Source organism: Streptopelia decaocto, assembly GCF_964273445.1.
Source record: "Streptopelia decaocto genome assembly, chromosome: 10".
In the NCBI taxonomy this organism is placed as follows: Eukaryota; Metazoa; Chordata; class Aves; order Columbiformes; family Columbidae; genus Streptopelia; species Streptopelia decaocto.
In genome coordinates this window covers 12,745,032-12,771,543 of record NC_138665.1, presented here as the reverse complement: position 1 = coordinate 12,771,543, position 26,512 = coordinate 12,745,032, and the positions used below count along the sequence as shown (strand labels likewise).

Genomic DNA, 26,512 nt, shown 5'->3' with positions numbered 1-26,512 from the left:
TAAAATTCCTGCACCTTTCCCAATGCAAACAAGACAATTCTTTTTCAAAGGGCAGCACAATTTAAAAGTGGGAACCAATTCTAACAAGCCTCTCCCATCTTTCAGCAATTTGCTATTACTCCTCGCAGTTTTCTAAGCCTTCTGGGGCAAAAAAAAAGGGCGTTAATTTAAAAAATGCTCCCTTTTAAACAGCTAGAACAGAAGAGACCACTATTGGCATATAATTAATGCCAGTAGAAAGTTATGCTGTTAATTCACTTTATAAAACCAAACTTCTTCCTTTTGTGGCAGCCCTGCTACTAAAGATACTAACTTTGTTCCTGCCAATGCAGTCGGAGTAGAAGACTGTCACTTGAAGCCACCCAGGCTGTGGCTTGTACCCAAATAACTGTTGTTTGCACGCATGGCCTTATGAAGGATTAAAGGGAAACTGCCTAGAAGAAACTGTCCCTTTGTCTGAGAGAACCTCCCAAGTATGGGCTTTACTACAAACAGTTTTTCCAACACTAGACTGCAAGCTCTCCATAGCAAAACCCTGTAGCACTGAGATCTGATTTCACAACCCTGTTGAAACTCCAGTTTTAATTTTCACTGACTTGAGTGGGAAGTTGGGAACCTAGACTGAAATAAGGAGTCTAAACTTTTGGTTGGTAAGGACCTAATCATATTATAAGATTTTCACAGATGGAAGAACTACAGAAAATGTAAATAAAAGCATACCCAAGGTCAAGTAAGCCAGCATTGACTTGATATCGTCATCTCTAGAACAGAGGAAAAAGTCTTAGAAAATGTTTGGTTAACTTTTTTACAAGAGAAGACATTATTCATGTTGGAATACAACATCTCCATAATTATGGATATAATCATTCTTCCCCTGACAAACAATTCTGGCATTAGAATCTTCTAGATTTGAACATGCAGAAGCAGTACTAAAGGCCTGCAAAAAGTTTTACTGATCTGCAGTCGTGAAGGTCTCTGCAGAGTGCAGCAGGAGATCTTCTCAGTTGTTGGAGCTCTGCATTAAACCTCAAACCCCACCAACACTATGCTGTTTTCTTGATGGTGAAAATCCAGCAGTACAGTTCTCCTACTTCCAAGCCAACACACCATATGCAGAGTGGCTTGTCTTCAGCAAGGGACGTCCCACTCTGAAGTTCTCACTCAGAACTTCTGAAAGATACCACCTTTTAGTGTCAAACAGGTTTCTCAGCTCACATTGCCCATCGAAGATTTCTGACAGTCTGGCACATTAATAAGAGAGGAAGGCAAGGAGCAAATATTTAAAGGAAAGGTTATTCAAGTAGAAAAGATGTTACTATGTGATGTCATTAAGTCAAGCTGGGAAGTCATCTGGGTGGACTTTTTACTAGCAGAAAAACTAATGTCTTGATTACTCTCCAAGAAAATAAGCCCACCAAAAAGACATTACACTATTTCTACAACATATCCACCTTAAGAAAATGGTTTTGCAAATGGACTCACCTTGTCTCTTCATGTTCTGCCATGACCTTTGACAATGTAAGACGAACTAAACATCTAAATATGAGAAAAACAAGCAATGAAGAAACAAGATTTTTTTTTTCCAACAGTATATTTTAGACTAATTTTCCAGAAAGGACCCCACTTTCCTCCCTTGTGCTATCAGCCTGTGGAACTCACAGAATAATTCAAAGTGTCAAAATAAGAATAAGATTACACTATTTCCCACCCTACTGACATATTTTGTATGTTACTTTGTTAAATCATGTAATATGATAGGAAGTAAATAAATGTACTTTAACAAAGGCTTTAAGCAAATATTGGAATAAATATATCTGTCTCACAATATCTGTTTTTCTATACATGATGGCATACTTCAATAAGAAGATACCGCTTCATCAGAGGATACAAATGAACTGGTATTTTCACCAAATATATTGTTGCAATCTCATTAGAGTCACTGTTGGTCATCTGCTTAAATGGCAATGTAGTAATAAAATTCAGAGCAACTAATACTATTTGTTTGGGAGAGATTTGGAATATCTGTAGATATTAAGAGTTCAGGCTTGAGGTACATCTGCAGCACCAAAAAGACTGCTAACTAATCTTTCATCTACTCTATTTTCCACCTCCCGCAATATAACAAATTATTTTTTAAAAAGAAACCAGAAAAATGTATCTTTCCTTGTAAATATAGTGAATTCTCACTTTAAAGCTGCAAATAATTGTCGGCAGTCTTGTAAATGTTCAGACAAATACTCCAAAGCTTTGATAGCCACAACTTGTTGTTCATTCTGAAAAGAAATTAGAAGGTTCTGTATAAACTGCACTACCTCAGTTACCACCAAAAAAGTTTAAAAAAAAGCAACAGCATATTCTGAAAGTCCGTGGAAAAGGAAAAAGAACAAAGGACTCTGCACAGAAGAGCCTCAGAGTCAAGAAAAAAGTCGCAAGGAGAGATCAATCATATGATTCCAGGCACAGAGAGCCTATGGCAGGAACAGCATCAGCACAGGTTGCTGAGGCTTTCGTGCCGTACGGTGCTATGAACAAAGCCCTAAAAGGCAACCAAAAGCCTCTTTTAATTATACCAATGTAATCAGTCAGTTCAGACATCACTCACATCACCAACCAAGAGGCAAACGGGAGGGACAAGTGACTTTTCAGTCTCTCATCATTAACTTACGTGTATTTTGGGCAGAGGTTCCCCCTAGCACATTGAAAATCAAATCCCAGAGGCAGAAAAAGATGTAACGTTTTGCTAAGGGGAATTTTACAGAAATGCATCATGTCATTTCCGGATACCAACATTTATAACTCCGAATCCTTTATTTTCCTGAAGAAATATTTAAAAATACAATTTCTTTACATGTGAAATTGATTTCTACTTTGCATTATACAACACATTTAAGTGAGACCTTGGTCATGGAAGCATGAAATACTTAGAAATGCAAGAAATAAACAGAAATATTAAAAGTATGCCAGGTCACAGAGGTTACAGATGTCCTACTTATATCAATAAAGCAAAGACAACGTTATCTGCTCCTACCTCTAAGGCAATTTGGGCAGCTAAACTCAGGAGGTTAATGCCTGTATTTTCATCCTCTCTCAGCTTGTCTTCGTGTTGAGATGACTTTTCTGCTAGCCTCCCCATTTCAATAACTGCTTCCACAGCTGAAATATACATAGGGAAAAATTATTTTTATTTTACAGAAGCAGTTGGCAGGTGGAAAGTTCTACTGTTTTAATGAGGCTTTAGAAACGATTTATGAAAGGCTATAATTTTATTTTTTAATATGAAAAACCAAGACAAGAAAACCTGACCATACAAGCACTTCTCTGCAATAATGCATTTCTTCCTAGAGAAGTGCCAAAAGGCTTTCCAAGCCACTAATCTAAGGAAACAAGGATGCCATACAAATGAAACTCTATCTCACATCCTTAATTTTGTTCTGCTAAATAACTGTTTGTCACCAAAGACAGAGGACTTTCTCTAATACATTGTCTGGGCGTGATTCCAAGCTCCCACATCTTGGCTTATGCTAAGGGTGCTGCTGCTTTTATGTTCACACTGTGCTGTGGTTCCCACTCTATATTATGTGAGCAAATTATGCTGTCATTAAAAAGATGTATAGAGAACAATTAATTGGCGCAGAACTCATCAGAAAACAAGCTCTGCATGTTACTCTGTATTTTAAGTAAGTATAGACTGTATTTCTCAGTTTTCATTACTTGAAATAAGATCCTCATTAAAATATGAAATGGCAGAACTCATTATAAAGAAGAAAGTCTATGGAAATATGTCATTCTGTAAGTCATCTTGATAATTCATGTATTTTCTGGTAACTTCAGGCTCTACTTGTCTAGAGAAATTAAGAGTAGCAATAATGGTTCAATTAAGGTTCATTTAGCTCAGTATCCTTTTTCTATATTGTATATGCATACAGAAGAATAGAAACAGTAAGTATACAATGATTGTCACCCTGGGATGCTACTATAGCTTCTGCCCATGGCAAGATTAGAGACTTCCTAGCCAGAGGCTCCAGCCAGACAATATCGGACATGGCAACAGACTCCACATCTTACATATTCTGTGCAAAACACACCCCACTCTGACAGTCTAAATCTACAGCCTGAGAGTCTCAATGTCTTCACACACCCCCTTCTCCTAGTTACCCTCTGTTGTGCCTTTCTCAAGATAAACAGTTTAAATCTGCTTAGTACTTTCTAATATATCCATCACTACTTCTCCTTGTAGTGGACCCTTTATCTTTCAAGTTCTACCTTTATCGGTATCTTTCTCCATCACTGCAATCTTATAGACACTGAATTTAGTAAAGATGCTGTTTGGATCACACCTCTCTGCTTCTTTAACTGCCTCCTTAGCCTATTCACAGAAAAGATTGAAGGAAATCAGTACAACGACCTCTTGAAATCAGCAATGTAATTTGCAATAGAAGACATCTAAAAGGATACACAAAATGTTAATGGTTACATTGTTGATATTTACATAATGATACTCAAGAAGTCTGATTTGGTGACATCTTCCTTGGAAAGAAAATTATATGAGGACAGCAGAACATGGCACCAAAGGCTGACAAAGACCAGACTGAGGAAAAAGCGAATTCCTCAAAATTTGGGTTGCACAATCAGAAAGCAAGACAACCCCTGAGAATGCTGAAAAATTAAACTCCCTTCTGTTGCTTTGAATTGTGAAGTTCAACACCCCCAAACCAGAAGGCCTAGATAAGCTAAAGCAGGTGCACTTCTCTGCAGAGGTGAGGGCTAACACATTGCCAATGGAAGTTCTAGTGAGACATTAACATTTTTCCCGCCAGGGCTCATCTGTTTTGGAGAGAGGAGGAACTCTAATCTGAGAAGAAACCTGATATACTGAGGCACAGTCACACAACTTGCAGACTGTTTCCCCCATTAGAATGACAGGCGATACAAGAGACCCCCATAGCAGAGATGATGAACATCTCGCTGCCAGAGGATGCAAGACAGGCACAGACACTTCCCTCTCTCAAAGCAGAAGAAGGACGGTAACAAAGATATTAATTAAGTCCCAATGACATAGACACAAAAATAAAAACAATGCAAATACATAAATATGTATACATATATATTATATATACCTTGCCAATTTGTTTCAGATGAAGATAGCAAGAAGCCATGTTCCTCTGCAACTTAGCCAAGTTCTGATCTATCTGCCCAGGTGTGTAGAAGCTGACAGAATAATTGTACCAGTGAAGAGCTTCAGAATAGCTTTTTGCCTAAGAAAGTGAAATTAAACCAACAAACAAAAACAAACAAACAAACAAAAAACAACCTTATTTGGGTGATAAAACTGCCTATGTTTGCCCATTTTTTTTAAGGTCACAGGAAATGAAAGATTTAGATAATCAAATATATTCTAGTGTAACCTTTCCCCCAGAAGAGCCATCATTGGTCCCACAATGCAGCTAATATTCATTAGGAGAACTGGTGCTTCACCTATTCCTAGTTTTCCCTGATTCTTACAGCCATTATCAAAGACAGGATGCTGGATTAGATGGGTCATTCATCTGACCCAGAAAGGACATTCTTACGACTAAACACAAAACAGAAATATTGTTTCAAAAAACCTCTCTCTTCATGATACAAACCTCATAATGTTTGGCAGCTCTGTCCCACAGCATGACGTGCAGCTGGTTCAAGGCTTCAGGCAACAGGTGTTTTCCAGTATAATGACCTGAAAAGATGCTGCAAACCATCACTTTACAAGAATTTTAAGAAGCTCAATGCTACGTAAAATATGGTCTCGTTTCCAGCAGATCTGACAGTCAAAAAATACTACAGGTGCAACAGACCTGAAAAAGAAACTGGTTTTCAGCTGTTCGCACAAGGACGTGCAAGCTGTTTTAACACCAACACACAAAACCACATTCGGTTGGATGGAAAAAGGATTAACATTACACAGAACTTCTGATAAATCTTTCTAATCCCACATGTATCGGACACACAAAGTGTACACTAAAAAGGAAGAATTGTTCTAGCAAGTGAATTTCACCCTGAGCTTTATCATGATTGTCATTCATTATGGAAGTTGAGAGCTGCCATGCAAAAGAAACATAAGGGAAAACAGACAGAAACAGAAAGAAAGATGAGAATAAGCAAAAAAAAATAAAAACCAGAATTCAATACTTTAGCCAACTAAATGCAGCTTTGAATAAATAGCAGCAAAAGATGAATACAGACCTATAATAACTTCTTCAACCTTCTGTTTAGCAAGAAGCTCCCTCTTATTCTGCAACAGGAACTCGATGTGGAGCAGGGTAATTTTTCCAAGGTCAGGCGAAGATTCAAATCGTTCAGGAACAGATTTCAGAAAATCAAAACCAACTGATTCCCTGTTCATACAGATGCATTTTTAAGAGGCTGCACAAGAAGAGCTGTTAATTTTCCATTCTAAAGAATGACATATTCACACCATACAGTGTGTTTCTCATTAATGCTACTGGCACACAATCACACTGACAAGAGTGAGCCAAGGTATTAATTTACGGCAGTTCATCTATTCAGTAGTAAATTCCTATTAGCACATGCTTGTTCTACAGTATTCACAAGAGAGTTTGCTCCTTGCAATGAAAGAGTAAAAATTTACTGCAAGATAGAAGCATATACATAGGTAATCATGATGGAGCATTCAACAGCATGAAATTTCATGCTTCAATTTGTTTTGCAGTAACTTGTTCATCCTCATACCTTTTTCCACAAGAATTAATTAAGAATGAATAAGAGTTAAGGACTCCAAACTTTCATCCTGAGGGTTGGTTAGTTAATATGGAAGAAGCATTTCAATCAGAGAATCCCAAACATATATATATAAAATTCCAGATATATTATTCCATAAAACTACATAGGGAGAATCTTATAATTCCAAAGAAAGGCTACAGCATTGCAAATTCCCCCTCAAGATAATTTCACACCCTGTTCTGCTGCTGCCATAATCTGTATCACCTTGTTATAGAAATACAGGCTCCCTCTCAAATCTGTTTACCTACCTCTGTGAGTTTTTAAAACAAAGCATCATTTTATAATAGGTGTTCTTTGCTTATAAAGGAACATGTACAAAGCCCAAATATCGTGTTCACCCCACTCAGTGATGCTTTTATACCTTCCATGTTCCAGGAGCAGCTTGGCGATATTCACACAAAAGTCTAAAGACATGTCATGGTGCAGGAATTCTGCAACAGCTAGACAGAACACAAAGCAGTTGAGATTATTCAATCAGTTTAGACACTTAACTGCTCAATTTACCATTTACCTCTTACAGCTGCTTTGAAAAAAAAAAAGGAAAAAAACCCCACCACACACAAACCAAAGGAAAAAAAAAGTGCAAAATAACTGTTCTAAAACCAAAGGAAGAATAAAACATGCCTGCTGTACTTTGACTTTCCTTCTGCTGTACTATTAATGTAGTACTGTGGAAAGGCAACAGACTGGTAGCCCTGGAATTCTCACCCTCTGTTTAAACAGGAGCAGCACAGGCATTATCAGCACAAACTTTTGCCTCAAGCTGCTTTCCATCAAATTGTCTCATCTTTATCCAGCAGGAACCACTTAAGCCTGAGGTCAGTGCTCAGGCTGTGTGGTGGTATCACACTGCAATGGGAACTACTTAAGCCTAATGTCCGCAGCATCAGCTGTTAAATTGACTGGTGCTGATAAGTAGGTATCAGTTTTAGACCACTTGGATAATGTTTAAAAATTGCCAGACTGTCCTGGATGGTTAATACCAAGATTTATAGATCTGTAGCCTGAATGAGATAAGGAACAACATAGGGATGTGACAGTTGTTAAAGGAAGCGCTTCTAAGGTGCCTGTGTACAAGTGCACAATTCAAGATTTTAGCCACATCCCAAAAATTTAGCAGGAGCTTTCACTCTAAAGAAAGAGAAATTGCAGTGCATGGATAGAACACTTTTTCTGACAGCCATGAAAGAAAAGACAGATATCCACTCATTTATAAACCTGCTTGAAAAACTGACTGGAGTCTTAGTGCCACTAAATATAAGCAGAGTGTGTTTTGATGGGCAACACTATGGCATCTCAATCCCAACTGCAGAACAGAAGCCAAATACTGCAATGGTAGGTTTCGAATAGCTGTCCACTTGAACGCTGGCTGAAATTTCCCAGGAGCAATTTGAAGTGGAGTTTCCATTCCTGCTAGTCTGGCAGCATTCAAACCATTCAGCTCTCTGCGAGAAATTCCTCATCTCATGCTACATTTGTTTCCTAGACTATTCATTAGGCATCTGATGCTTTGTAGCCACAAAGAGTACAAAGCCTCTCTTCCTTAAGATTTCATTATTTATGGAAATAGGTTTCTCCTGATGCATTACCCTTTTTATATTAACGTCTCCCCAAAAACTTTCTACTCTTCTCACGCCAATAGAAAAATCAGTTATCTTCAAATCACAAGTTTGAGGAATAAGGAGAAAAGAGTTTATATGACCTAGATAGCCTAAATAAATTCTGGTAACACATGTTTATAACAACACACTGATCAGCACTTTATGTCTCTTGGTCAAAATCTGCAAAATCGCACACTGAGAACAGCAGTGTTTCACAAGCCTTTCTTCTGTGCTGACTGCGTAAGAAACAATTCACCTTCACCCTTTTTTAGTAACCTTAGGCATATATCTAAAATAAACCACACCTCCACATTGCTGTATTTTCACTGTCTTTATTCTAACAGGCTTCAGTCTTCCTATTTCCATCAAGTCTATTTAAATTTGCAACAAAAATAAATTCAAACTTATATTAGCACCTGGATAACTCCTCTGTGAGCACTGACTACTATGTCTCACACTGCAAAACCAGAATTATATTTATCTAATGAAGATTCCTCTAAAACACACAAGAAAGGGATTTTTCTTTCTTTTCTATCTACAACTCAGGACTTGTTACACATGGAGTACTATGACCTTACTGTGAAACCTACATAGATCTGTGATACCTGAGTTGATATCTTCATCTGATGCGCCACTTTTAAGAAGAATTTTAACTTTCAAAAAAAACCCTGCTGGATGTATTTTCTCCTGCACAATGAAAAACAACACATTACTTGGACAGCTGTTTGTAGAATACAGATCCCGTGAGAGTCCAGCACATTCATAACACAGACAAATATCAGGAAGTTACACACACTCCACTATATTCTTCAGTTCCATTTTAATGACTGAAGCAAGAGGTAAGTAACTGGCAATATTATATTTTCTTCTTAAATGAGATGTGCATCTTTATTATTTATTCTTATACTGTCAAAAGACCTGGAGGACAAAGAAAGCAAGAGATACATGTTTCTCATTTTGCTGTGGCCCATTTCCAATACTTTTAAATAGAAGCTGAACAATACTGAATGATAGAAATGTTTCCTGCTTTTCTGTGTGTGAATTGGCTGGATTACTCCAGAATTAATATGAGTAGAATTTAAAGTAGCTTATAATAAAACAAAACTTAGAACAACAATGGGAGCAAATGGAAATAATTAAGACAGCTCTCACTAAAACACTGCACATTTCAGAGTCTAAAATAAAAATTTTCTAGTTCTCTACACCCTCACACAATACTAAAACAATCATTGTCAATTCCACCTCAAAAAGTTTTGTGAAAGTAAATACAGTAAAAACTGCAAAGGCCTTAGATACGATAGTAGCATGCTATTTGAATTATTAAATTGCAATGCCTTTTATCTTGATCTCGCAAGCATGTGCATCATAATCTGTCTGAAAACTTTAACAGCATGTAGAAAACTGAATTTGAGGTTTTATTTATTTAAAACAGGATTTATACTTAAAACTTGTTTCATATGAAACTGATAATGGAAATCTAGCTCATTTTTCAGGTTCCAGAAGAAATACAGTCATTTTAGTAAAGTGCAATAGCTAATTTAATTGTTTAAAATAAGACCAATGCAGCATGGCTACACAGCTTTCAAAACCGAACTCTGTTTGGCACTTGCTCAAATATTTGTACAGATAATGAGATGGAGACCTAAAACGTAGCATGGACATATTGATTATAATCCAAAGCAAGACAAAAGGTCTGGTGCATAAAAAGCCAGCTGCTATAAATCTCAGGTAGACCACACTGTAGTTTATTCTGTTTGTACAGTTTTCATTAATATATGCCAGAGAAATTTTAGTCATATCATTATCAAAGGACCTGACTATTAATAGATATGAGGCAGCAAGACAGCTCTACATCTACATGCAAAAAAGTATCTCTCTATAAAAAAGCTGTCAACACCAAAGCATACTTCTGAGTATGAAAAACCAAAGCAAAGCAAACACACCTCCATGTGATGTCAAGGATAACACAGAAATGATTAATGTGGTGCATATTATTATGCTAATAAATGCTTGAGTTTTGACTACTGCACACCATAAATACAGTAACACACTACTACCTGATTTGCCAAGTTTATAGCTTTCAATGCCTTGTCAAGATACAGATTGCAATCCCACTCAAAATAGGCTGTAGCCAACAATCGCAGCACTTTAGCCTGGAAAGAAAAACAAACTTCAAGTTTAAATGCCATCTGAAGAGCAGGAAAAAATAGCCACACATGAACATACATATGACTTAAAATTTAAGGTCATGAACAATAAAAGTTCTTTGGGTCAAAAGAATGCCTGCCTGCTATCAGTATAACTTATTGCTCAGTTCTGAAGCATATTGAGTCTTCAGCACTGCAACTCACACAGGACATGAATCAACTAGAGTTCAGCGGAGAACAGAAGGGTAGCAAGGAAAATTTGGGATCTGGAAAAAAACAGAATGAAAGCAGAAACTGAAGGAACCCAAAGTATAAACTTCACTGAGAGAGGAGAAAAAAAACAAAAACAACAAAACACCACAACAACAAAACAAAACACACAACACAAAGACTTACATAATGGCCTTCAAATACATAGATTTATATAAGGAGAAAGAGATTAAAATCTTCTCCATATTCACTGTGGGTAGAGGGCAGAGGAACACTTATCAGAAACGACACAGATGTGAAGGATGATGCCTTGAAAGAAGAGGGGGAATGGAAGAAAAGCTGGCCTTTCAGGGTCCACTTCAGCCTTACATTCTACAATTTAATTTTTTGAAATAGTAGATTCAAATGTGGTTTAAGGGCACCCATCAGTGACTGAACTCTCAGACTGATGCTCATAGCAACTTTGCCAGACTTCATAGCAGACAGTACTGAAGTGGAGGCCAAAGACTGGTCAGGTTTGGCACAGCAGAGGCAGATGATACAGTGGAGTCAGGTTAACAAAATCCTCCTATTTATAAACAGCAATGTCTCTATTTCTTACCTGCATTTCTTTGCCAACAGAATATTTCATGTCCATCTTCCCAATGTCATAACTCTGGCTATCAATGATAAGTGCAAGTTAGAATTGAATGGGATCACAGAGATAAATTCAGACAGTCTTCTGACATGTGCAACACTCCTACCCTTTTCCGTTTCTTAACCAGTTAAATCACACGAACTAATCTCAGTACTCACTGACTAGAGAAAATTTTGCCTTCTTTCTAAATCCCCACATTAAAAATTGTACTCAATCACTGTCTTCAGCCTGCTGCACGACCTTCTATACCATCTCCTATTCAAACATTTCAGTAAGCTTTATCAGTTTTAACCACAAGTGTTTTGAAGAAGCAAGTGTTCTCACTCTCACCTGACATATTATATGGTCATACACAGCAGTTATACATGATCTGGTCTCAAGATCACAGCAAATCAATAGCAGAGACAGAAAGGAAACCTGGGAGTCATGATTTCTCATTCTTTTTCTAAAAGTTAAATGACAGCACAAAGGACCACCCAGTAGAAAGCACAGTGGTAATTCCACTAAACCAGATTTGATCACAAATGCTGTGAATGAAGAAGTTTGAAAGAAAAACAATAACTGGGCATTTGTTTTCTAATCTAATACATTCTAAGTACAGGAAAGTCTTACACCACTAGGTGGAGGTACATCTCTTTCTCTGGATAATTATTTGCCTTTTGCAAAGGCTTATTTCCTCTTCATAATTTTTCATGAAGACTCAATATTTAATTTTCCACAATAATATAATATAAAACATTAAATAATCTCCAAAGCACCAGCTGTAATTAATTCTAAGCATTTCTACAAATCCTCTTTGGCAACATATGTGACCAAAACTGTTTTTAATTTCATATGTTGCCATTTGTTTTCTTCTGACTAGTTAAAAGAAAAGAACAAGAAGAAATAAAAACATTTTATGAACTGAGGCTGTGAGCTTGGCATGAGGATACTCCTCCTGATAACCAACATTTTTTCTTCCTTCATAGTACATTACTGATTTGGATCCTACCCAAACCACCTCTATTTCTTTTTCACCTTGATGCTTCTGTCTTCCATTGGTCAATGACTTGCTCTCAACGAAGAGATTCCTTTATGAGAAATCCAAATACTGTTTAAAACACATCCACTTAAAACCAGTCAGAAGAATTTGTCTCGTCTTTTCTGAAGTTTTTAAATCCCTTCACTATCACTTATGAGTGACACTAAAACTGGAAAGAGCCTCTTCATAAGAATCATCTTTTTGGAAGAAATGTTAGGGAGAGAATTGACGAGAACTATGGAAAGACTTTCATTCCAATGGCATGAAAACTGATGTGGAAAGCAGATATAAATGGCAGGCAACAGAGTAAGACAGTCACTAGGTATCTGCTCAGCTAATTCAGTTCAGCTACAACCTTGTATTCTCACACTTTAATTAAACCTCTACTTTATCTTGCTCCCCCCTCTCCTTCAAACGTATTTTTACATCTCAAAAGCGGGATTTTATTTTGTTTGCCTTTGCACGTTACCTGAGCCAGAAAGAACTCTGTTCATACTTCTTCCATTCATAGGTTTCCACTCCAAAATTGTAACATAGGATTGACAGGTAACAGGTCTGCAATAAAAGACTCCTGTTTCTATAATGTACACTAAAAACATCATTAGACCTTTGGCACTCCAGTCTCTGGTTCTTTAAAATGCATTTTACTTGATACATCCACTGTTATCACTTCTGACCTTATACAAGGAGATCTTGAACATGACTAAAATGGAATTGTAATTGTGTGGGAAAGTGAAACATCATTAACCAGTCCAGGACACGCAAAACAGTGTGATCTTTGAAATACATGAGGTAGCATAGTTCCTCGAAATCTCAGTGAAAGCATTAGAAATGTGTAAAACAACCAATAAAAATTAAAACTTGAGAGGAAAAACTAGAATATTACAACTTCATTTTTTAAAACTACAAAAATGTTTTACATAGTTAAGTGAACAGGTCTCTACCTCTTCTATGGTAGTTTTCTACCAGCACAACTCTTGGGGTTAAAAAAAGATCATCCACATTACAAGTCTTAAGAGAAAACTGGTTTTGAATCCTTGGTTATTCAGAGCACTACTGCTTTCTGCTTTATCAGGCAGCCCTGGCAATGTCTGTTCATAACAACTTGTCTTTCCTTTGAAATTATTTGCAGCTGTCATATGTCATCCAAAGAAGAGAATGAAAAGCCATTTTATATGCTAACAGGCTACCAATATTTACATCCATTTTGTGTCTGCAGTAACGTTCTTTTCCAAGTATAAATGATGCTTCTTTCAAGTGACTACAGATTTCAAACCCTCGGGCAAGAAGTAGTGAGGTAGCACAGCATCTTGCTTCAAATTTATTGTTTTTCTCATTGTAATCCAGAGAAAAAAGCACAGATTCAGTATGCATGAACAACAACAACAAAATATCACCCTCAGATATGAAACCCTTACTTTTCATAACTGTATTTATGAACTTTTGCTTTCCAAAACAGAAAGGTTACTGTACTGAAGGTTTCACGCAAAGTGTTTAGCATAATGCTGTGGGCATACTGTGGCATACCCCAGTCATTTACTTGCATGCTTTGAAAAGAAATATTTCAAAGGATAATTAAAATACTGTTTCAGTGAATTACTGCGTTCAAGCATAACACTAAATATTCTTATAAACTTGGCACCTCTCTGAACAACAAATGTCTGGAACAATTCCGGCATTTCACTCTGCAGGGCAAGAGTTCCCAGTTATGGTTCATAGATCACTGATGATCCACAAGCCGCAAATCCTCAGCTGATCTGTGGTACCACACGTTACCATAACGCAACCACCCCTTTGTGATGTTCTGCAAGTGCTCTCTGGTACAACAGGAGCCTGGACGAGTTAAGGACTCACAGCTACCTAGTGGAACAAAAGTTTTGAAGTCACTCAGCAATCACTAACTCTTTCCTTTTTCCTCATTGTTTAAACACCACCACGAGAAGTAAATTGTCTCTCTCATAATCAGAAACCTTTTCCTTGTCTGCATTGGTGCTCCTGGTTTGTGAAGAGCATTCATCACGAGAAGTTTGATATTATTTAATGAAGGAGTTTAAGCAGAAAGCATGAAATTAAAACTAAATGAGGAATAGTAATGCAAAGATCCCAGTGAGCATTTTCAACAATTCCCAGTGAGCAGCTCTGCTTTTATGTTTCGAATAAAAGCCAGACCCCTGCAACTTAGTCTCTCAGATGCACTGAACACCACCCGCAGATCACAAAAAATAAATTCAACCAAATTAAACTCCAAACATATTTCCCATATTTCCCTTTCAGAATTCACAACTACCCCTTTAATTTTATTGCCTGTACCACAACAGGAACAAAATAATTCCTAAATATTGGGAAAACATTAAAGTAAGCAAATGAAAATAAAAGTGGGAAAGTTTATTCTGATGTAAACATATTAGATTTTTATCTTTGCAAACAAAGAGTTAGTCTGCATATGCTAGAGTTTGTTTTCTCTGGACATTGTTCTGTGACAAAAGAACTATAAAAATACAGTTTAGTGCAATGGGAAGCCTCCATTCATAGCTCTACTGCTTTATGAAGACAAAGATTAGTACTGAGGATAGTGATAGACTTGCATATCAAAAACTTAGGAGCTCAGCTCTTCTCTTGTCCCATCTGTTTATAGATAAAAATTCATGTGGGTACAAGTGAATATGTAATACACAAGATCAAGATGTAAAATGCAGCTGGTTCTGCAGAAGAGTAGGTCACTCATTCAGTTTATAAAGCTTTTTGCCTTGCTTGCTGATCTGTCTTCTCTCATTCGTTAGTTTATTGTTCTATTTTGAATGATAAACTTTGAGAAACAAGAATAAAATGAACTTTGAAGAAAAAACCTTGCTGTTTTCATGCAAAAATTTTAGTAAGAAAATCTCAAAGAAGCAACCAATTACAGGAGAGATACACAGCTCAGAGTACTTTAACACATAGAGAGGAAAGCAGATTTTCAAAGTTTGGAATGATAAAGAAAGGATGATTTCACTTACCTCTTTTGGCAATTTCATCAACATATCTTTGCAGCGCTGCACACACATCACTGCTTTCTGAAAATCCCCCTGAGCAACTGCCTAAGAAAGCAGTAGAGCATGCCAACAAACTGTGAACAACTTGTCTTTAAAATTCATTAAAAGACTGATTCTCTAAAACAGGACTTGGGTTTTTCACATGCAGTAAAGCTAGGTTGGGGATTAGATATCTGTCCTTACAGTGCTACAATAATTCTGTATATTTCTATATGTTGCCAGATGATAAAGACTTCCAGAAAAACACTGCAGTGCTCAGGCAGCATGAAAAGGCCAGATACATGGGAGAAGTTCATTCATATGTTAAGATGACACAGCAGTTCAGCAAATCTTAAACCACCTCTCCAACAATGTAAAGTCGTCTTTTGTCTTCATGATCAAATTAAAAATTTTGGCCACTGCTTTAGCCTTTTTAGGGAAGCTCTTGAGAATGTTGAAGGTAGTACTTCCCTTGTAGATACTGAGGTCAGTGCTGTTATCAACAAATGGAGGTAGCTATATTTTCTCTTATTTACACTCATATGCCAGTAATACTCTATAGCATTGATAAAGTACTCAGAAACTTCAGTCAGGCACACCAATGCCTCACCAAACTTAACATTCCTAAATTACCTGCTCCGAATTATTGCAATTTGTGTTGTTGATCCCCTAGAAAACCTTTAGCACTTTTTCAGACTTCTCTCATACTGCACTAGGCTTTTTTTTCCATAATTATCACCATTATTCTTACCTCATTGTATGATGCCAGAGGTTGAGACTTCAACAAAAATATCAAATGTCATAGAACTCACTGTTTCCAGACCTTGTAGTTTTATACTGATTCTCTCACTGTTTAAAGCCTTTATATGTGGAAAGCAGCACATATAAGGTCATGGAAGAGAGGGTATTCATGTATAGAAACATCTCTGTCTTTGATGATGTTCATGAGTTTGCAGCTATGAAAGCTGTGAACTACAGAAGACTTTGCACCTTTGGCTTATAATATCTATTTGTTAGATATGAACCTTGGCTATCTGCAGCGTGGTGAATACTATTAATACCTTTGCACACTTTCAATCAGCCTAGTACAGTATGATGAGCGTTCCAAAGTGACTAGTCTTGCTGTGTACATGTTAACAAACGCGGTTTGGAGGACCCAGGTTCTACACCAGTCCTATCCCCTTTCTCCAGTCAAGCACAGGACACCTTTGGAACTGACACATTTATGATTCAGAAAGGCAGCTGTTTGTTTTATAAACAGCCACACTAGCCAAATCACAGAGCAACGAATCTGAACTAGAAGATATAAACACCACAGCAGAAACAACTGCAATAAATTAGGCAAATTAAAAATCATTAAATGATGGCAACACTGAATGCAAACACGAGATCTGCTATCTTACATCTAAGTGAAGGAAATGCAGCCCTCAGCAAGTCTTCAATGCCAAGCATTCATACATGTAATAACTGGGTCAGAGTTTCCCTCTGTACCCCTACTGACTTATAAGGAGAACTGGAAAGAACACATACTGATTCAGCCTGATAAGAGAGAACTTTGAAGAGGTTCTTCTCCACATCGGCTTTGTGCACATTAATATCTGCTTCACCATCGCTCCCCTTAAGTAACTTTGCATACAGTTTTTCTATACTCTGGAAAACAAAGCATAGGCATCACTCATGGAACTTACAAATAGGTGTGTTTAGAAGAAATTAGAACTGGAAAAGAACCTACGCTCATGGCAGTCTCTAGAAATCCATCGGCGATATCAGCTTTTCCAATATCTATCCATCCTTTCCCAGTTTTCATAGACATCTGAAGGAGCATATAAGTGCTTTGTGAAAATATAGTCACTTTCAAGAAAGGTAATGTTAGATCTCATCTTGATGCACATATCTAACATAGGAAGGGGTGTTTCAGCTCTTCAATTTCTGTCAAGTGCCTCTCACATCTGATTGAAGTCCTTAACACTCAGATGCAGCATAAGACATATGGTGTCCTACTAGACAATATTATAAGATACTGAAATAAATAAATATGCTGCTCATGTAACATTCGACCATATGACAAAGATGTGATGCTAACTGTACTGTCCAGAAATTCCTAACTGTGCTGCCTCAGCAAGGGATCCCCATGACAATACAGGCTCCCCTCCAACATGCATATTCACCAGAACTATAGGGGTATTTTGCTGCCTTTCCAAAGCAACCATGATAGGGTTTTGAAGGTTTCCCTTGGCGATCAACTGTACTTGATAGCTCACCCACCGCTGGCCTTACCAAAATCTGTCTTCGAATAGTTCCCTCCGGAGGATCACTGCCTTCACAGAGGCACACCAGTCTGCAAGCAACAAACCGTACTGCAAGAAAACAGCGCAGACATTCCTAAGTTCCCCCTCCTTTTTTTTTTTCTTTTCCAAAGTCAGGCCCTGCCATATCTGAAAGACTGCTTGTCATTTTAAATTTCAAGAGAGAAAAATCTGGAAGCTTCAGGAGTCAAAGCAGTCTGAATTTTAGCCGAACTGTTTAAAATGGCTTTTTAAGCATTAGAAAAAAAAAAAATATTATCATCAAAATACCTATTAAACAGTTTAGAGAGAGTTTAAATTAATGCATAGTATTCAAAGACTTAATTACCTTGCAGGTGCTAACAGTTAACGTGCCTTGAGCGTCTCAAAATAGCCTTCAGCACAAGACGGAAATGAAGTTTAATACTCTTTACATTTTCAAAGTAAAAAGCAAAAATATTTTCAGGCCTTCCTTATACACAAGGGGTGGAAAAGACACCACTTAAAGTATTTAAAATAGCCTCTCCCTGGCCCTTCAGCTGTGATACAAGATCTGAGAACATTACACTCTACAATTACTACTTATTTTGTGTACGTTTACCCTTTTCCCTTTACCCAATATAATTTATATGATGCAGATTATACATAATTTTGACTATAATCCCTCAAGACAAAGATGTAGGCCAGATACTGCAATCCTGCAGAACCACATGAAGAACAGGTTGAGGGAAAAGACCAAAAGCTCATTTTGCTTTCCCTGAGACCAGCTCCTGGCTCCAAGCAAACCCACCTGGCTAAGGTAGGCAAGTTAAAAAGGGATCCAGAGGTTTTCTGTATGTAAACATTGATGAGATAGTTTCATTAAAGAAACAACCCCACTGATAGAAATTAAGTGACCAACAGTCTAAAACGTACATTTCTTTTATTTACGTACGTTTTTAGATTAAAACCATAGCATTAGAAGACAAATCAATTTCCTTTGGTCACATCACTGCTTTACTGACGCTCTGGCACAGAAAGGGGGAGGGATAAGAATGCCTACACAGATTGTGTGTCACGAGATCACTATTACACTAGGATGCTCCTTCCAGAACTGTTTATACAAGCCCAGCTGTATATTTTCATCTGCCTACACCCTATCTGCAAAGATCCAAACAAATCTACAGCACCATGTATATAGAACACATACATACATTTAGCTCTTTGCTCATCATTGACAACAGAACCCGTGTGCTTGGTCACAGTCCAGTTCCACAGGTTTATTGCTCCCTCTTCAACCTGAGCAGGAGAATTCCATTAAATTTAATTTTGTCTTGGATTTGAGTAATATTGAAATTCACTACTGGAAATCATCTTTTATGTGTATCACAGTAATGACCTGTCCACATGTTTGTGCAACTTCCTTTTACATTGCAGTCAAAGGTATAAGTTTTCCATGAAACAGTTCCATGATCCCACAGGGAGATCAGGGATTGTGACCTGAAAACAGCATGCTGAATGCACCACGTAGCATTTCTTCAGCTAAAAGTAGGGATCATTCTTTTCTACAGATCCATGATTTCAGAATTATAAGCAGCTGGCAGGAAGCACATACTCTTTTCATATGTATATTTCATAAGATATATTCAGTGTTATAAAAGACTATTTTACATCTTCTAAAAACATGAGAGCACTTCTAAGCTGAAGCAAGGTAAGAAAGAACACGACTGTGTAAATCCCAGGCTGACAAGAACTGAAGCTAAAAAGAACTAATTAATCCTATGACCAATAGCACATATGTGTCACATCATCCACCAGTGCCTTCAGCTCCAATTTGAAATTATGTGAAATTATGTGTAACAGCCAATTCTGTAAGTAAAGTGATGAACTTCAGAAACATTCCCGTATGTTCCTAACCAAATCCCACTAATCTGTCATATTACTGAAGTGTCCTAGCCTATGTTTCTATCAAATCCTTTTCCATTCTTAACAAAACATGACCCCACTCTGTCTGTCCAGGGTGAAGTTTTCTCACAAACATTCATAGATACCAAATTTGTGCAATAGTAAATCACCGTGTCCAAAACACAACTGATTCACTGGCAGCTTTCAGAATATCTTATGTACATATTAAACAAATGTCACAGAATTTGAAGGGATTAGAAAAAAAATACAAGAATTGTATGAGGTTTTAACACATTTACAATAAGGCTTCACATATTTTTCCTATCAAAATGAAAACTAAGTAGTTTAATTATTTTAAACATTGAGAAACTTCTGATATTAGCAGAAAAAAAAGGACAAAGGCTACTGACTGTATACTCTTGTTAAAAAGGCCTTCATAAAGACAATAAGCTCCTTGAAGGGTGGCACCATCACTTCACATCCTAGTTTCCATAGCAGATCTGGCCTAAAAATGCACTCTTGCCTAACTAGGAGACATTTTAAGGCCCCTTTTATTGAAAAGATCAGATTATAAATTAATATCTCCTTTCTTTAAAAATAATTTAACTCAACTGATTAAAGAAGAAAGATGCCAGTTCTATGCTCCCATATTTCCTTACAGACTGCACTAAGCATGCTTTCTGGTGTGCCACTTGCTAACCCATCTTGGTCTTTGTCACAAATTTAGGACTTTGAAAATCAGCCTTCTTTAGATGACAATTGCTATGAGTTATATCTCTTCAAAATATAATTTCAGATTAAAAGGTTGAACAATATCTCAGTTGGTCTTGTTTTTATTCCTGAGTCATGTATTGCTCATCAGACTTCTTTTTGAAAAGGCCTTTTAAAGTAGATGTTCACTACTTTGTAAGAACTCCTCTAGAAGAAATACATGGAAGGAAAAAAAAAAAACATTATTAACAACAATCTAACCCACTTTTATAATGTATGAAAATAGGTACTTCCAACTCCAATACTGTGTGCTGGGTTTACCAGGCAGTTAAAACACTCACTTGTTTCTTCCTCCTCAAGCATCTGCTGTCACTGTCTGAACCCCGGCACAGGACAAAAAGGACCTCTCCTCTACCCAGTACCAAACTCTCAATGCATCAGTGCTCTACACTTGCATTTCTACTTAAAATTACAATTAAATACTACCATAAAACTGCCATAATAAAAACCTTAACATCATTAAGTCGCCAGTAACTTTTCCCATTATGATGCTCACTTTTTGGATCAATATTTTGCTTTGACTTTTTAAACGTAGTATCTCCAACTTTATTTTGGACTTTAGCTCTGTTCAGTCAAAAGATGAAAAAATAACAAACTGTTGTCCTTAGATCCCAACAGCGCTAAAATTACAGATTAGGGATGAGGGCAGGGGCTGGCAGAGCTGCGGGAGCCACAGCCACCCACCTGGGCGAGCGCTGCCGCGGGGGGTGAAACACACGAACCCCCCGTTTCTTCAGGCGGCTCGGGGAGGCGCCCCGGGCCTGAAGGCCGGGGCTCAACCTCAGCCGCCCCCCCGCCCTCCTCAGAGATGTTGCTCGCCGCCTGGAAGAGCTGCTCGGTGAGGGCGGCGATGCGGGACGGGGCCTCTTCCCTCAGCAGCTCCCGTACCAGCCCTGGAAGACAGGACGAGAGGGGCGTAAGACACAACCCGGGCTCCCAGGGAAGGCAGCCCTGGCCCCGCAGCAGACGGCACCTTCCACGGCCACCAGACGCGCTCCCGCCATGGCGGGGCCGCCCCTCAGCGCCGCTCTGAGGTGACCCGGGGCGGGAACGGCGCCGCTGCGCATGCGCGGCGCCGCAGAGCATGCCGGGCCCGGCGCCGCGGCCGGACCGAACCCAACTCTGCCGGTGGCTCCGCATGCCCATTGGGTGTCCGGCGGTACCGCCCCGCCTCCCCGCCTAGAGTGACAGGCGCTGGGGCCAGTCGGATGGCGCGGCGGACCGTCTCCCCCGCTCGCCGTCCGGTGGGCGCCGCGGCCGTTGTGGAAGGATCCCGGGAGCGGGGCCCGGCCGGGCGCAGGAGAGATGTCGGGGCTGCTCCACACGACGCTGAGCGGGCTCAACAGCGACTCCTACTGCGAGATCAGCCAGTACCGCGACCAGCACTTCCGGGTGCGCCCGGGCCTGAGGCGCGGGGGTGGGGGCGGTGGGGCCCGGGCAGGGCGGGGGTGGAGCGGCCTCTGACAGCGCGGGCGGGGCCCGAGGCAAGGCCGGGCGAGCGGGAGGGGCCCGCCGGGGCGGCAGGAGCGCTAACCCCGTGCCTGCTCCCCTCAGGGTAGCAAGCAGCTGCAGGAGAAATCCCTGAAGATTTCCTCTACGCTGTACGTTGGCAACTTGTCCTTCTACACCACCGAGGAGCAGATCCAGGAGCTCTTCTCCAAGTGCGGGGATGTCAAGAGGATCGTCATGGGGCTGGACAAGATCAAGAAGACCCCCTGTGGCTTCTGCTTTGTCGAGTATCCTTTCCGGTTCCCTGTTACCGCCAGCCCGTGTGCGGTTGCCACCTTTAGTTCCTCTGCACAGCAAGCTCAGCTGTACTGCTGTGGAAAACCTGACAAGGAGTGATAGTCATAGAATCATTTTGGTTGGAAGAGACCCTCAAGATCACAGAGTCCAACCGTAACCTAACTCTGGCACTAAACCACATCCTTAAGAACTTTGTCTAAATGCCTTTTAAACCCCTCCAGGGACGGTGACTCCAGCACTTACCTGGGCAGCCGGTTCCAGTGCTTTACAACACTTTCTGTTAATAAATTTTTTCCTAATACCCAATCTGAACCTTCCCTGTTGCAACTTGAGGCCGTTTTCTCTTGTCTTATCACTTGCTACTTGTCACTTGGGAGAGGAGACCAACCCCCTCCATGGTACAACCTCCTTTCAGGCAGTTGTAGAGAGCAATAAGGTCTCCCCTCAGCCTCCTTTTCTCCAGGATAAACAGCCCCAGTTCCCTCAGCTCCTCCTCCGGAGACTTGTCAGGTGCTTTCTACCAGGTGCTTCCCTTCCAGCCTTGCTGCTTCCCCACCACCATCTTGATTGAGAGACATACTGTACAGTGGTGCTGTGTGCGAAAAGTGTTAACTGCTGCTGTGCTTGCTGGAGAAGGCAGAGAGTTCCTTTAATTTGTTAATTTCTTTAATGAACTTAGGGCCAAAATAAGAACTGTTACAATCGTCAGTCTTAGCTCTTGTCTGACCAGGCACATGTTCACTTTCTCACCTTAACTTTACACCTGAATGAAGCAGCAGAATAAGCATTGGCGGTATTCCCAAGCACAGGGTACACGCTTGTACAAGTTGTACTGTGAGCTGTCTTCGCAAAGCTCTCCTGTGAGGCCTGTGCCTCTTGTTCAAACCGAGTCAAGTTTCACATAAAAAAGGCACATGATAGATTTCTGGCGCTTAGCAGGTTATTAACATATTTGTTTAATCTACTGCTGAAATAAGTGATCCAAAGCGACTTCTTGCCTGCGCAGGTACTAACATTAAAGTTCAGAATCCTGTCTGAGTGGGAACTATTTTTAGCTTGGATTTATAGAAGCGCAGTTTTCGATCCTATAGAGAAAGCAGGAAGAATAGAAAGGGCTGGAAGGCAGAGTTTCTCTACTTCTCAGATACAATAGTTCTCTCTTTTATGTTCTTTGTCCCCAACAAAATAACACACTTAGTTCTCCTTATAGTATGCTTCAGGTACTACACAAGAGCAGATGCTGAACACGCAATGCGATTTATCAACGGCACACGGCTAGATGACCGCATCATTCGAACTGACTGGGATGCAGGGTTTAAGGAAGGGCGACAGTACGGAAGAGGAAAGACTGGAGGACAGGTAAAGGCAATACCAGTTCATACCTTGAATTTGATCCCCCTAAGATTGTGTTCTGCTTTGCTGCTTTTGTCCCATGCAGAGCAATGTGTAGATTGTAAAGAGCTGATATGAACTTCAGCCACCCCCATGTTGTTTTGATAGCTGATGCCTGGTGTTAAAAGCTAGAAACAGAACTGAAGGCCATTTCTGTGTGGGACTCCAGACTTCCGCAATGCAAACAGAATCTTCCCTAATCTAATATTCTTAATATGACGCGGAATTTGAATGGAGGGGGTCAGTGTAGCTGCTAGGCCAATCTCATAATGCAGCTGTTTGCCCTGGCATGAAGGTGTGAGGTTCCTTTGCAGGTTTCCAAGGTGGAGGGGAGAAAATATTCTGGAGGCCATGCCTGACAATTCAGAAAGTTGGACTGCAGAGCTGAATGGAAATGTTTTGGGGTCTTCTTTGCCCCGTGTCTAAAAAGACCTCAGCCATCACATAGATACTCATTTGTAATTTTCACCACCTTTTTTGTGGCTTATTTGAACAGATTTTAAAGGAGTCAAAGTGTTTCTAACCTGAACTTCAGTTCCCCACCAACTGAGGAAGGAGGGGGTGATGATTCTGAAGTCTAGGCAGTGCAGGGTACTAATATCTGTGTTACTGCTGTACTCCAGGTACGAGATGAGTACCGGACAGACTACGATGTGGGAAGAGGTGGCTTTGGCAAGATCATTCAGATGCAGAAGGCAAATCATCAGCCTGCGATCTATTAATTTCCTCGTGGGTCCTAGCTCGTAGAGGGCTCTGTCCTTCCGGAGCTAGCCCTGTTCTCGGATTTAGGATCGGGGTAGGGAGTGAGATCCAAGTTCCAGCAAAAGGTGACCCTCCTTAGACTGTGGATATACATGTATTCATTCCCCTTCCTTCTGGGCTAGAGAGGATGTTCTGTGCTGATACAGGGCAACAAGGGAAGGAAAAATGGACAGCTCTGCAGGATTCTGGGTAAGAAGAAATGCAGCTTTTCACACAGACTTTGTGCTATGCCATACTCCTCATGTTGCAGCTAAGCAGGTGACTTCCTCCAAGCTGCAACCACAGCCATGGTTGCTCTCAAATGGAACTTCTTAAAAGCTTACTGCCATCGGAGCCCTCCAGGTGTCTGGGCATCTTGTGAGGATGCACAAGAGATTCAGGTTTCTAATTTACAACCTCATCTGCTTACAAAGCAGTATTGCTCTTTGGATGGGAGAAGTGGAACAAGGCCTTGTCATCTGCTTGGAGGTGCTTATCTCCACATTTAACCCTTGGGTTGGTCAGGGCCTGCAGAGCATTTCTCCTTATGATGCCCCCAGTGCTGCCTGGCTTTTCAGATCTTCACTGTTTGGTGTGATTTGTTAAAAGTTTATTTTAATTTTTTAAATAAACAGTTGTATTGGATCTGGCTGAGTTGGAGTTATTATCCCCCTAGCAGCCCTTATAGTGCTGTGCTGTTTGTTGGTAGCTGGAAGGTGTTGATAACACAGCAGGGATTTGGCTTCTGCTGAGCAGTATCTCATCTCAAGGCTCTCTCCAACATTTGCCTGTCATCAGTAGGCTGGGGAGGGCAAGATCTTGGGAGGGGGCAGATCCAGGACAGCTGACCCCAGCTGACCAGAGGGATATTCCATACCACATGATATCTGCTCAGCAATAAAAGCTAAGAGAAAGGAGGGGGGGTGGGGAGGGCATTTGTTACTACAGGATTTGTCTTGTGGAGCAACCACTGTGCCTACTGAAGCCCTGCTTCCTGGAGAGTGACTGGACATCTGCTGATGGGAAATAAAAAATAAATCTTTTGGTTTCATTTACTTCTGCACATGCCCTCGCTTTTGCTGTATTAAACTGCCTTTATCTTGACCTATGATTTCCATCTTATTTTCTCTCCCGATCCTGCTGAGAAGGAGAGTGACAAGAAGAGCTTGGGGGGCACCTGGCATCCAGCCAAGGTCAACCCACTACAGTCCCTTTTGGCACCCAGGGTGGGACATGAGCCAAGGGCAGTGTTGTATTAAGCACGCTACTGCTATACTAGTTACTAAGTAGCAAGCTTCTGTGCTGGTCATGGGGTTTATTGGCTGTACTGCTTATCTGTGTTTTGCTGAGCTTGGGAACACGTTAGTACAAGCAGTAGCTGTGTGCTTTGTGCTTGCGTTCATGGCCCCTGTGCTGGGCAAGTTGTCTGGCAGAGAGGATGAGAGAGTACGTCTCCTTCCTACTTGGGATTGATGTGGGTGGTTTTATTATGGAGGTTCCCAAGGTCCTTGCTCACCTTTATGTGAGCTGTTTAATACTACTAATTAACAGTTTGGGCATACTAAAGAGTTTGTGGAATCTGGCGTCATCTGGTGTAAGAGAAGACGACTTTTGGATGAGGTGATACGGCAATGTGCCCTGAGGAGGCTGGTCCCTGAGGGGCAGGGTGTGAAATTCTTCTCCGTCTTATTTCCTGTCCGCAGTGCTGCTGAGGAGGGGAGTGATAGAGCAGCTTGGTGGGCACCTGGTGTCCAGCCAGGGTCAACCTGCTACAACAGCGAGTCCTGTACCTGTTGCATTTTGCACATCAAAACCACTTGCTCTATCACACAAACTGGGGGGCAACATCTCCTGTTGTGTGTTAATGCTGCTGTCACTTGCAAACACAAAGATAGACCCTAAAAGGGGGTGCAAGTTTTTCTCTTTTTCTCTCAGCTTCCACCTTGGTGCTGCCTTTTCCTCCTCTTCAGTTTTGCAATAGCTGATGGCCGATGTCAGAAGGAAGTTGCTTAGAAAGTGAACGGCTGCTCTGAATATGACAAGTCCTTATGTCTCACATCGGTAGGTTCTAGGAGAACTTTCTCTATTCTGTCACCTCTTCCACAATGAGAGGAGTGTTTAAGCAAAGCAAAGGCCCACTCTGCATTTCAGAGAAGAGGGAACCAGGAACTCCCCTGTGTTTATGACAGACTTTCTTCCCATTTTAAGAAGAGCATCGCTGACACTCTCTAACCTGTTCTTAGGATGCAAACTAGAGAGCAGAGGAGTTGAAAACCCTTTCTGATCTGT

The 26,512-nt window shown here is 40.1% G+C and overlaps 2 protein-coding genes across 2 annotated transcripts in view; one reads left to right on the top strand and one right to left on the bottom strand.

The window, feature by feature from the left end:
* The window catches only part of TEX11 (testis expressed 11), a 30,984-nt gene extending 9,530 nt beyond the window's left edge, over positions 1-21,454 (bottom strand). The window contains exons 1-20 of the mRNA XM_082062231.1: positions 21,318-21,454; positions 21,029-21,237; positions 18,883-18,967; positions 17,682-17,761; positions 17,137-17,217; positions 16,935-17,054; positions 15,390-15,470; positions 12,863-12,948; positions 11,337-11,394; positions 10,436-10,531; positions 8,984-9,065; positions 7,139-7,217; positions 6,220-6,371; positions 5,628-5,713; positions 5,118-5,255; positions 4,264-4,366; positions 3,029-3,153; positions 2,188-2,273; positions 1,483-1,536; positions 721-761 (exon numbers count right to left, since the gene is read on the bottom strand). Coding sequence (XP_081918357.1) covers positions 721-761; positions 1,483-1,536; positions 2,188-2,273; positions 3,029-3,153; positions 4,264-4,366; positions 5,118-5,255; positions 5,628-5,713; positions 6,220-6,371; positions 7,139-7,217; positions 8,984-9,065; positions 10,436-10,531; positions 11,337-11,394; positions 12,863-12,948; positions 15,390-15,470; positions 16,935-17,054; positions 17,137-17,217; positions 17,682-17,761; positions 18,883-18,967; positions 21,029-21,237; positions 21,318-21,411 — 1,936 coding nt within the window. The 5' untranslated portion in view covers positions 21,412-21,454. The remainder of the gene's footprint in view (positions 1-720; positions 762-1,482; positions 1,537-2,187; positions 2,274-3,028; positions 3,154-4,263; positions 4,367-5,117; positions 5,256-5,627; positions 5,714-6,219; positions 6,372-7,138; positions 7,218-8,983; positions 9,066-10,435; positions 10,532-11,336; positions 11,395-12,862; positions 12,949-15,389; positions 15,471-16,934; positions 17,055-17,136; positions 17,218-17,681; positions 17,762-18,882; positions 18,968-21,028; positions 21,238-21,317) is intronic.
* A 73-nt stretch (positions 21,455-21,527) lies between these two features.
* On the top strand, positions 21,528-24,868 carry LOC309444428 (nuclear cap-binding protein subunit 2). Its single transcript, XM_082062230.1, has 4 exons — positions 21,528-21,736; positions 21,899-22,080; positions 23,311-23,449; positions 24,106-24,868. Exons 1-4 carry the CDS (start codon positions 21,650-21,652, stop codon positions 24,202-24,204), a joined length of 507 nt encoding a protein of 168 aa, XP_081918356.1. The 5' UTR covers positions 21,528-21,649; the 3' UTR covers positions 24,205-24,868.
* The last annotated feature ends 1,644 nt before the right edge of the window (positions 24,869-26,512 follow it).